The 12,488-nt window shown below is 41.4% G+C and overlaps 1 protein-coding gene across 5 annotated transcripts in view; it reads left to right on the top strand.

Annotated features, from left to right (window-relative positions):
* Positions 1 to 3,203, top strand: part of LOC117766019 (protein spinster homolog 1-like) — a 12,058-nt gene extending 8,855 nt beyond the window's left edge. For 3 of the 5 annotated variants that reach the window (XM_034592719.1, XM_034592714.1, XM_034592716.1), the window contains 9 exons: positions 1 to 12; positions 245 to 311; positions 872 to 1,014; positions 1,352 to 1,504; positions 1,586 to 1,775; positions 1,931 to 1,996; positions 2,096 to 2,194; positions 2,320 to 2,488; positions 2,646 to 3,203. The exon at positions 1 to 12 is cut by the window's left edge and continues 140 nt beyond it. In XM_034592719.1, coding sequence (XP_034448610.1) covers positions 1 to 12; positions 245 to 311; positions 872 to 1,014; positions 1,352 to 1,504; positions 1,586 to 1,775; positions 1,931 to 1,996; positions 2,096 to 2,194; positions 2,320 to 2,488; positions 2,646 to 2,716 — 970 coding nt within the window. In that variant the 3' untranslated portion in view covers positions 2,717 to 3,203. Of the gene's footprint in view, positions 13 to 244; positions 312 to 871; positions 1,015 to 1,351; positions 1,505 to 1,585; positions 1,776 to 1,930; positions 1,997 to 2,095; positions 2,195 to 2,319; positions 2,570 to 2,645 lie in introns of all 5 variants that reach the window. The other 2 variants (XM_034592717.1, XM_034592718.1) reach the window with 1 other exon arrangement.
* The last annotated feature ends 9,285 nt before the right edge of the window (positions 3,204 to 12,488 follow it).

Raw genomic sequence — 12,488 nt, 5'->3', positions numbered from 1 at the left:
CCCCGTGGGCAGGTAAGAGCTGCTCCTGACCCTTTCTCCACACTGACACCAGTTCTGAGATGTGAGAGCAGCAGCCAGGGGACGTCCCAGGTCTCTGGTTGGTGTTTGTCTCCATGGTTTTCACATCACGTCCTCGATCCACTTGTTGATGGAACAGACGACAGATTGTGTGGATTTGAAACAGACGAAGCTGTGATGAAGATGATGTTTTATCATCACGTCTCGTTTCTCTTCTTCCTCTCAGTGGCCTCGGATACATCGTCGGCTCTCAAGTCAGCAACATAGCGAAGGACTGGCACTGGGCTCTGCGGGTACGTTTTTTATTCTCAGTTAAACGGATTAAATCTGTAACTGCACAGACGTCTTCTAGATTTATCTTTAACTCTTTCTTCTGCAGACAATTAAAAACAAAAATAAAGTTTTAAAGTCAAATATCTTAGTCTTTTTGAAATGAGCCCAAATGTAGTAGAGCAACAGAAAAGAGCTGAAATCAAATAAAAACACTGAAACCGTTAAGTTCATCATCAACGACATCACGTCTCGTTTGTCACATTAGGTTTATTTATCTTTATCAACTCAGGCAGAAGAAAGTTTCTCATTCTGAGCTTTTTAAAGAATTAAAAAAACATGTTGGTCTGAATATTTTACAGCAGATTCTAATCTGTGAAATATCTTTTCAAATATGGGATTTATTCTTAAATGTGTTTAGAAAATCTCAACATTAATTGAAGTCAAAGTAAAGATTTCAGTATTTGCTGCTTTTCATAAACAAAAGTTAAGTTTTCATCATTTGTTTGAGGATGAATTGAAATGATCCTTAACGTATGAAATGGAAGATGTGACGCTGTCTCTGTGGACCCGTGTCCCTCAGGTGACTCCAGCTCTGGGGCTGATCGCAGTGATCCTGCTGCTGGTCGTGGTTCAGGAGCCGAACAGAGGCGCCATCGAGGCTCGACCCGAGCATCAGCTGCACCGGACCAGCTGGCTGATGGACCTGCAGGCGCTGAGCAGGAAGTAGGTTCCACCTCACTCAGGTTCACAGTCGGCTGCTGATCCAGGTTCAGTGAACCGTCTTCAGCTCGGCTGGTCCTGAGTCACACGTTTATTCTGTCTGACCGAAGTATCGTTTCAGCATCGGCCCCGAAACGCTACGACAGGATTTTAAATACGTTCTAAAGAATCAGGTTCAGCTTCTTCGTGCAGATTCAACAGATTTCTTTGTGTTTGGAGTGAACGTGATTCAACTTGAAACTTTTAAACTGTCTGAAGTTTTGTCTCAGATTTAACACTTTTATTCTTTTGCTGTGACTTTGATCTGACCTGCGTCGTGTTTCATCTTCTTCTTCTGCAGCTGCAGTTTCGTGTTGTCCACCTTCGGCTTCACTGCGGTGGCGTTTGTCACCGGCTCTCTGGCTCTTTGGGCGCCGACGTTCCTCTTGAGAGCTTCTATCGTCACCGGGGTGAAGGCTCCGTGCACGGATGCACACTGCGCCTCCTCCGACAGGTAACGAATGAGCGATGGAGCGAAACTGATACCGTTTGAAAGAAACCTCACCTGACTCCTCGTGGTCGTTTCTCCTGACAGCCTGATCTTCGGAGCGATCACCTGCATCACAGGTGTTCTGGGCGTGGCCAGCGGCGTGCAGCTGAGTCGGCAGCTGAGGAAGAAGACGCCCAGAGCGGATCCACTGGTCTGTGCCGCCGGTCTGATGCTCTCTGCACCTTTCCTCTACCTGGCCATCGTTTTCGCTGAGGCCAGCACCATCGCCACATACGTGAGTCTCCTTCATCTGGTGGCGTCCGCAGGTCGTTGTGTGAAACGTCAACAGGAAACACACGTGTTCATAAAACTGAGGCTGCGTCCACATTATGAGACTTGAGCTCGACCTTCTCCTGGGGCAGCGGTGTCACGTGTTTTCTGTTCCCTCAGGTTTTCATCTTCCTGGGAGAAACGTTCCTGAGCATGAACTGGGCCATCGTGGCTGATATTCTGCTGGTGAGTCACGAGACTCGAGACTTTACAGGTCGACCTCTGACCTCTGACCTTCAGTTAGTGAAGCTCAACTCACTCATTCTCACACCCTCTGTTTCTCAGTACGTGGTCGTTCCCACTCGACGCGCCACAGCTGAGTCGCTTCAGATCGTCATCTCTCATCTGCTGGGAGACGCTGGGAGTCCCTACCTGATCGGAGTGGTACGTCCCACTAACACACGCACACACACACACACACACACACTGAATGTTTGAAGTTTGAATCTCTACATATTGATGGAGCAGTCGTCTGATCTGTGGTCGTCTGTCCCTCTGGTAAATCCCAGGTCTCCGACTACCTGAGGAAGACGGACTCGTTCCTGTGGCAGTTTCGCTCGCTGCAGCTCTCTCTGCTGCTCTGCGCCTTTGTAGCTGTGGTGGGCGGGGCTTTCTTCCTCGCCACCGCCCTCTTCATCGAAGGAGACCGAGATCGGGCCGAGAACTACGTGGCTACAGGTGAGACACAGGGAGCGGCTGGCTTCCCTTCAGCCGTAGAGGAGGAGGATAATGATGATGCAGCCTAGAGCGTCGAGCAGGGTCAGTTTCTACAGGTTAAAAACAGCTGCATTAAATATCAAATTAATCTAATAATTCCTCTCGTCTCTGTTCACAGACGACGAGCCGATCGTTGTGCCGAGGAGCGGCCGGTCCACTCGGGTCCCGGTGTCCAGCGTTCTGATCTGAAACCAGACGTCTGTCGTACCGGGGGGTTTTCGTTTGGTGGGACTGAAAACACTGAAGGGACTGTCTGCCGTGCAGAAACCTTTTAAAGTTTATTTTTAAATCTTTCCCTTTTTTATAACTTTCCCAGGGACGTGGTCGTCTCAGGAGATATTTTTGAATTCATTGTGTGGATCTTCAGCGACTGAGGAACAGAAGCTGCTCTGTTGATTCACTTTGACTTTTTATTTGACCCGACCGGTCGATCTGGGATCAGAAGTTTATATAGACGATAAACTTTATTAATCACTTTTCATCTGAGCTCGTTTGAATAACAACACTAACCTTTAAATGCAGTCAGTTATTATCTGTGTACATTTTTGAAGCTTCATCACTGATTTGAATCCTCGTTCTTCTGTTGGAATGTTTGAAGTGTTTAACGGAGATTTTTTAAATGTAATTTTAAGATTTCTTTTGTGTTTGGTGGGAGCTCATTGACAAAACATGTTAACGACGGTTATTTAAAAAACGAACGTTAATCAAAGCTGTTTAGTCATTTTACCGTTTCTGTTAAACAAGAATTAACTTGTTGGACGATAAAGTGTTTGTCGTATTAACATGCTCAGGTGGATTAATGATTTTATCTTTAAAATAATAATTTGCAACTAAAGTACGGAGGCCCTGAAGGCAAAAACTAAATCCGCCAGTTTTTCTCTTTCAAAGCGACTTCCCTCTGTAACATCACGGTCACGTCTAGAAAATGATTTTACATGTTGATCAAGTTTTGTCCCAGAGATACTTTAGGAAGTTTGATGACATCGTATAAAACCTGTTTTCACAGATGGAAAAATAAAAACCCTAGAAAAATAATCCTGGCAAAAAAACGAATTAGTAACATTTTTTAAATTTGTTTTCAAAGACGAAATATTTTAATTTTGAAATTGATCTTTAAAAAAATTAAAAAACCCACTTGCCTCTCAGCGCTTCCATACGAAGAATGAGACCGAACCATCGTCCGTCAGCTTCATGTTATTAAAGGAACAGTTTGATACGTTAGAAGTCTTCGTGTTTTTATTGTAGAAACATTGCGATCGAATGTGAATATGTCTCGTCCTTTCACTTTGTTTTTCTCCTGCAAATTTAATAAAATACATTTAGAAAACATGTTTTTTGAATTAAAACTTCAAAGATAAGGAATTAAAATACATTTTAAAATGTTTTGTTTTTGAAAGAAGACGATTTGTTCATTTTCAGGTTTATAATTTAATGAGTTCTGGCTGTAAAATGTTTTCATGCTCTAATGTTCAGAATCACTGTCCTCAGTGTCCAGCTGCAGCTCCTCTCTTCAGCCTCTGTCTCTAACTCGTAGATTTACCTCCTGTCTCTTTAAGACTCCACCTCCTGATGAAGCCCAGCTCTGATTGGTCAGCTGGTCCACTCTGCTCTGATTGGTCAGCTGCTGTAGAAAACGTTGCTTTGCCTTGTTTTTACGATGCTAATGTTTCCCATACGAACATCGGAGTGATGAGAACGACCTCAAATCACAGAAACCGTCTTTATTTAACTTCTACTTTGATTTATGATACTGTACTGCAGCCAGCCACCAGGGGGTGTCAGACTCTTTGACTTCAATTTATTCACAGTGTCTGATGCCCCCCCCCTTGTGTCTCTGAATCTTCTCAGAAGAGGAGAGGAGGCGAGGGGTGAGGGGGCGGGGGTGCTCGTGTGGTTTCCTGTTGCAGGTGGAGGATGCAGCGTCTGCAGAAGAGTTTTTGCAGCTTTTGAAACCAGCGAAGCTTCGTCACCGTCGTTTTCTGACGTTTCACTGAGATGAAGTTTCTTCTGCACTTTGATGAACTCATGACAGAATCTGTTCATTGATGAAGTTTCACACTCATCAGCTTCATCAGACTCATGTTCTCAGCTGGTGGTCGCTGACATCACAGCCTCTGGCGGGAAATGAAATGAGGTGATTGGAGGAGAGGAGGAGGAGGAGGAGGGAGGAGAGAAGAAGGTCGAGCGTGAAGAGAAACTTCAGACATGTCTGACGTTTGGTGACAGTAACGTCTCGTGGACAACGTCTCTGCTGCCGTCGTCCGTACTCAGGTCAGTTTACCTTTACTTCAGCTAGGACTCTTCCCAGCATGCACCTGGTGTCGACTGTTTGTTTTTATATAGACTTTATATAGTCTCACTCTTTCAACATGGACGCCACACTGACAAATTATGGGACTAATTCTCACACCAAAGGTTCAGCATCGCGTACTACGACTGTTGTCCAGCAGGGGTCTGAGCAAATATATAAAGACCATCAGCGACTGTATATAAAGACGATCAGCGACTGTATATAAAGACCATCAGTGACTGTATATAAAGATGATCAGTGACTGTATATAAAGATGATCAGTGACTGTATATAAAGACCATCAGCGACTGTATATAAAGACGATCAGTGACTGTATATAAAGATTATCAGTGACTGTATATAAAGACCATCAGCGACTGTATATAAAGACGATCAGTGACTGTATATAAAGATGATCAGTGACTGTATATAAAGACCATCAGCGACTGTATATAAAGACGATCAGCGACTGTATATAAAGACGATCAGCGACTGTATATAAAGACCATCAGCGACTGTATATAAAGACCATCAGCGACTGTATATAAAGAGGATCACTGACTGTATATAAAGAGGATCACTGACTGTATATAAAGACGATCAGTGACTGTATATAAAGACCATCAGTGACTGTATATAAAGAGGATCAGTGACTGTATATAAAGACCATCAGTGACTGTATATAAAGAGGATCACTGACTGTATATAAAGAGGATCACTGACTGTATATAAAGACGATCAGTGACTGTATATAAAGACCATCAGTGACTGTATATAAAGAGGATCAGTGACTGTATATAAAGAGGATCACTGACTGTATATAAAGACGATCAGTGACTGTATATAAAGACCATCAGTGACTGTATATAAAGAGGATCAGTGACTGTATATAAAGAGGATCAGTGACTGTATATAAAGAGGATCACTGACTGTATATAAAGACGATCAGTGACTGTATATAAAGACGATCAGTGACTGTATATAAAGACGATCAGTGACTGTATATAAAGACGATCAGTGACTGTATATAAAGACCATCAGTGACTGTATATAAAGACGATCAGTGACTGTATATAAAGACCATCAGTGACTGTATATAAAGACCATCAGTGACTGTATATAAAGATGATCAGTGACTGTATATAAAGATGATCAGTGACTGTATATAAAGATGATCAGTGACTGTATATAAAGACGATCAGTGACTGTATATAAAGACGATCAGTGACTGTATATAAAGACCATCAGTGACTGTATATAAAGACCATCAGTGACTGTATATAAAGACCATCAGTGACTGTATATAAAGACCATCAGTGACTGTATATAAAGAGGATCAATGACTGTATATAAAGACGATCAGCGACTGTATATAAAGACGATCAGCGACTGTATATAAAGACGATCAGCGACTGTATATAAAGACGATCAGCGACTGTATATAAAGACGATCAGCGACTGTATATAAAGACGATCAGCGACTGTATATAAAGACGATCAGCGACTGTATATAAAGACGATCAGCGACTGTATATAAAGACCATCAGCGACTGTATATAAAGACGATCAGCGACTGTATATAAAGACCATCAGCGACTGTATATAAAGACGATCAGTGACTGTATATAAAGACGATCAGTGACTGTATATAAAGACGATCAGTGACTGTATATAAAGACGATCAGTGACTGTATATAAAGACGATCAGTGACTGTATATAAAGACGATCAGTGACTGTATATAAAGACGATCAGTGACTGTATATAAAGACCATCAGTGACTGTATATAAAGACCATCAGTGACTGTATATAAAGACCATCAGTGACTGTATATAAAGACGATCAGTGACTGTATATAAAGACGATCAGTGACTGTATATAAAGACCATCAGTGACTGTATATAAAGACCATCAGTGACTGTATATAAAGACCATCAGTGACTGTATATAAAGACCATCAGTGACTGTATATAAAGACCATCAGTGACTGTATATAAAGACCATCAGTGACTGTATATAAAGAGGATCAGTGACTGTATATAAAGACGACCAGTGACTGTATATAAAGAGGGTCAGTGACTGTATATAAAGAGGGTCAGTGACTGTATATAAAGACGATCAGTGACTGTATATAAAGACCATCAGTGACTGTATATAAAGACCATCAGTGACTGTATATAAAGATGATCAGTGACTGTATATAAAGACCATCAGTGACTGTATATAAAGACCATCAGTGACTGTATATAAAGATGATCAGTGACTGTATATAAAGACGATCAGTGACTGTATATAAAGACCATCAGTGACTGTATATAAAGACCATCAGTGACTGTATATAAAGATGATCAGTGACTGTATATAAAGACCATCAGTGACTGTATATAAAGACCATCAGTGACTGTATATAAAGATGATCAGTGACTGTATATAAAGATGATCAGTGACTGTATATAAAGACCATCAGTGACTGTATATAAAGAGGATCAGTGACTGTATATAAAGAGGATCAGTGACTGTATATAAAGACCATCAGTGACTGTATATAAAGACCATCAGTGACTGTATATAAAGACCATCAGTGACTGTATATAAAGAGGATCAGTGACTGTATATAAAGACCATCAGTGACTGTATATAAAGACCATCAGTGACTGTATATAAAGACCATCAGTGACTGTATATAAAGATGATCAGTGACTGTATATAAAGACCATCAGTGACTGTATATAAAGACCATCAGTGACTGTATATAAAGATGATCAGTGACTGTATATAAAGACCATCAGTGACTGTATATAAAGACCATCAGTGACTGTATATAAAGATGATCAGTGACTGTATATAAAGACCATCAGTGACTGTATATAAAGACGACCAGTGACTGTATATAAAGAGGGTCAGTGACTGTATATAAAGACCATCAGTGACTGTATATAAAGAGGGTCAGTGATGTGTATACATGTATATAGAGTTAAAACTCACAAGATGGCCGCTGTGCACACTGTTGAGTGAGGATCTGATGTTAAAGGATGAAAGTGAAGCTTCCAGATGAATAAAGATATAGAATCTATAATGTGAGTCACTGCAGAGTGAAGTTTTGTTGCAGCTTCGTGTGATGAAGCTTCAGTTGAACCTCGTTTCCTTCCTGTGACTCACGTCTGTGTTCAGGACGTAGATTTTATCACTGTCTTCTTCTTCTGTTAAAACCTAAAACCAGCAGTTTGATGAAAGAACAACTTTAAGATGAGAAAACAACTCGACAAACTAACAACGAGTTGTGTTGTGGTCGTTTATGTTCATGTTTATGTTTATTTTACCCAGAGTGCACTGGGAAAACTGAGCTGTTATAAAACAATGATGGAAGTCAGTTTCTATAGAAATCTATGACATTTGATTTATATAATATATATATCTAGAAAGTAACTTCTCACTTTATAACGTCAGGAAACATTCAGGAGTTTCTGTCTCAGTCTCTAGTTTCAAGTCTTCTTCAAACAGCTGATGTTTATTTAGTGAATTATGATCATTTAGAGTCAAACAGACCATAAAGCACCGGATGTATGGGGGGGGGATACCACAGTGTGATTGACAGCTAGTACCGTCCAATGGGTGCAGGTGGCAGGTGTAGGTGGGTGTGTCCTCCAGGCTCCACCCCCCGCTCCTCCATATATGGTCACTTCTGGTTTCAAAAACCCAAGATGACGCTGAACACAATGTGAAACTGAGGCTTCAGAGCAGCCGCTCACTGACCAGCAGGGGGCGTCACAGCCACGGTTACAGTTGATTCTTGTTTTTACTCAAGCAGCCGAATGTGGATTAATCCTCCACTGAAAATAGTCCCTGAAATACGTCATTTCCTTCTGTTGTTATTGAAAATCATGGAGCTGCAGAATTCTATTGATTTTTTTAAACAGAGAAAGTCGACGAGTCACTGGACACATGATGAAATAAGATTAGAATTTGTTGAGGCTTAAACTCCTCAATATAAAAGTACAAAAAGTACAAATAGTTTTTAGTGGACAGAATCAAAGTGTTTTTCTGTCCTCAGAAGAATCATGACTCCCTCCTGGTTCCTCGTGGTTCTGTCGGCTGCTCTGTCCGTCTGCTTCGTGGTTCTGACGCTCGCCTGTGTGAACTGCTGGAGACGACGTCCACTGGGTGAGATCTTTATATACATACATACATATATATCTTTATATATATATATATATATATATATACAGGCCACTGGATGAGAGGACGACTCACTTTATAATCTCTATATAATATAACCAGTGTCTCTTCCCTCTGCCCAGTGTCCATCAGACAAACCCACGCCTCCGAGGACTACATGCCGTGAGTCTCCATAAATTCACTCTGATCATATGTTCACACTTTTATGTGAAGTGAATTTATTTGTCTGTTTTCCTTTATTCTCTCAGATCCACTGAGTTCCGAGTCCGAGTCATCCACCCAAGTGAGAAGAACATACAACACACATTTAAATAAGAAATAAAACATGAAAGATGAAATTCTTCTCACCTAATAACTTCACTTCAGTTCGAGTTGAATATTAAAACAAAGGGTTTTGTTTTTAATCTTCTTATGTTAAAGATTTGTAAAGATGAAAATATTAAGAGAAGCTAAATCCTCTGTTCAGATTCAGTTGGTTAAAGATCATATTTCTGTTTGTTTCTCTTTAACTGTTGTTTCTGTGCGAGTTCACGTGTTCAGCACTTGATGACTCTCTCTCTCTTCAGTGCAGCCGAGCAGCGACCTGAACTCCATCCGCTCCGCCCCTCACCTGCTGTCGCCACCCAGAGTCCTGTGAGTCCCGCTTCATCACACAGCACATCTGGGCCACATCTGTCCAGTCCGTAGATAAAAGAGTCCGTACGAGTCGGACCGAAACAGGGAGAATCTCTCAACCTGAGAATAAAATCATTTAAGTGATAAGTCGTTCAGAGCGTCAAACCAAGGTTTCTCACTGTATTACATCTATAATGTAAAACATAAACCTAATACATGTGTTATAATAGGTTCAATGCTGATGGTTTCTGAGATGATAACAGTTTGTCCTGTTTAATCTGCTCAGCTCATCTTCAGATGGAACTCAGCGGAGTCACAGATCCTTCAATACAGAAACTGGTGAGATTCTCCTTTTTGGGGTTTTAGTCTCTTTCGTTAAGTTAAGTCAGGATTAATAAATCCTGTTAGTCAGGAAGTTATCTTCTATTCTATCTGTTCTTAATTCAAATGTCCACTAGAGGAGAGTGCTCCTCCACCATCAATCCTACATGTTTGTTCTCGTTGGAGAAATAACGGTCGGATCATCTAAATCATGTATTTGTCATAAAACATAAACTGTGAAATAGTTTGTTTTCTTCCCTGAAGAATAAACAGAAATGTTAAAAAAATACATGATGTTGCAATGTTTGAAAAAGAGAAAAGAAAAGCTTGGGTCTTTACCTGAATCTGATCTGTGATGAGTTGATCCTTTACTCGTGGCTCTTCCACCAACTCTGTCAAACTCCTAAAGCGTGACTTCCTCCTCCCACAGGAAGTAACCCAAGTTATGAGAATCCAGAAGACGGTAAAATCACTTTTCTCTCACTTTAAGAAGCAAAACGTTTTATTTTCAATGTTCTGAATCTTGAGAGATATTTGTTCTTCATATGTTCAAAGTTTCTTTAACGGACAGTGAACGTTGATTTTTCAGTTTGACACATAAACCTGAACGTTCTATCACTTTGAGCTGCTGGTTGTTGGTTGGTTGACTGGTTGGTTGGTTGGTTGACTGGTTGGTTGGTTGACTGGTTGGTTGGTTGACTGGTTGGTTGGTTGGTTGACTGGTTGGTTGATTGACTGACTGACTGGTTGGTTGGTTGACTGGTTGGTTGGTTGGTTGGTTGGTTGACTGGTTGGTTGGTTGGTTGACTGGTTGGTTGGTTGGTTGGTTGACTGGTTGGTTGATTGACTGGTTGGTTGGTTGACTGGTTGGTTGGTTGGTTGACTGGTTGGTTGGTTGGTTGGTTGACTGGTTGGTTGGTTGATTGATTGACTGGTTGGTTGTTTGATTGATTGACTGGTTGGTTGGTTGGTTGACTGGTTGGTTGTTTGACTGGTTGGTTGGTTGGTTGACTGGTTGGTTGGTTGGTTGACTGGTTGGTTGTTTGATTGATTGACTGGTTGGTTGGTTGGTTGACTGGTTGGTTGGTTGGTTGACTGGTTGGTTGATTGACTGGTTGACTGGTTGGTTGGTTGGTTGACTGGTTGGTTGATTGACTGACTGACTGGTTGGTTGGTTGACTGGTTGGTTGGTTGGTTGACTGGTTGGTTGATTGACTGACTGACTGACTGGTTGGTTGGTTGACTGGTTGGTTGGTTGACTGGTTGGTTGGTTGACTGGTTGGTTGGTTGATTGACTGACTGACTGACTGGTTGGTTGGTTGTTTGATTGATTGATTGATTGATTGATTGATTGATTGATTGACTGGTTGATTGGTTGTTTGATTGATTGATTGACTGGTTGATTGACTGACTGGTTGGTTGGTTGGTTGATTGACTGGTTGGTTGGTTGGTTGTTTGATTGATTGATTGACTGGTTGACTGACTGGTTGGTTGACTGACTGGTTGGTTGGTTGATTGACTGACTGACTGGTTGGTTGGTTGTTTGATTGATTGATTGATTGATTGACTGGTTGATTGACTGACTGGTTGGTTGATTGACTGGTTGGTTGACTGACTGGTTGGTTGATTGACTGGTTGGTTGACTGGTTGGTTGATTGACTGACTGACTGACTGACTGGTTGATTGATTGACTGGTTGACTGACTGACTGACTGACTGGTTGGTTGACTGGTTGGTTGATTGACTGACTGGTTGATTGATTGATTGACTGGTTGGTTGATTGGTTGGTTGATTGATTGACTGGTTGGTTGATTGACTGACTGACTGACTGGTTGATTGATTGATTGATTGATTGACTGGTTGACTGACTGGTTGACTGACTGGTTGGTTGACTGGTTGGTTGTTTGATTGATTGATTGATTGATTGATTGACTGGTTGACTGACTGGTTGGTTGACTGACTGGTTGTTTGATTGATTGACTGACTGACTGACTGGTTGGTTGATTGACTGGTTGGTTGATTGATTGACTGGTTGGTTGATTGGTTGGTTGTTTGATTGATTGATTGACTGGTTGGTTGATTGACTGACTGATTGATTGACTGACTGGTTGGTTGATTGACTGGTTGGTTGGTTGGTTGGTATGTTGATGAACTGATCACATCAGAGTCCCTGTGTTCAACTCAGAACTTCCCTGTGAAGAGTTGGACATGTTGGTTGAGACATGTCAGCAGCAGTATCTCCTGGACCTGTTGGTCTTGGGACCTCCATTGTCCAGGTTGTGGACGGTTGTCTTTGGTTTTTCACATGTTGGTCTTGACTTGTTCCAGAGGTGAAAACCGTAATAACTCAAAGTGAATGACTGTTTAGTTGAGCCTGTGTGAATTGTTGGATGGTGGCTGAGCTCTGTTTGTTTTGTACAGGACCTGATTATGTGAACCCTGATCCTAACCTTCCTGACAGTGATGTAGAAGATCCAGGCTACATGTAGGTCCACCCTTTCCAACTGGTTTCTGGTCTTTAATTCATTTCTTCACTGAATCAAATCCTGAGCTGATCATC

Source organism: Hippoglossus hippoglossus, chromosome 8, assembly GCF_009819705.1.
Source record: "Hippoglossus hippoglossus isolate fHipHip1 chromosome 8, fHipHip1.pri, whole genome shotgun sequence".
NCBI lineage: Eukaryota > Metazoa > Chordata > Actinopteri > Pleuronectiformes > Pleuronectidae > Hippoglossus > Hippoglossus hippoglossus.
This window is presented reverse-complemented; position numbering and strand designations above follow the sequence as displayed.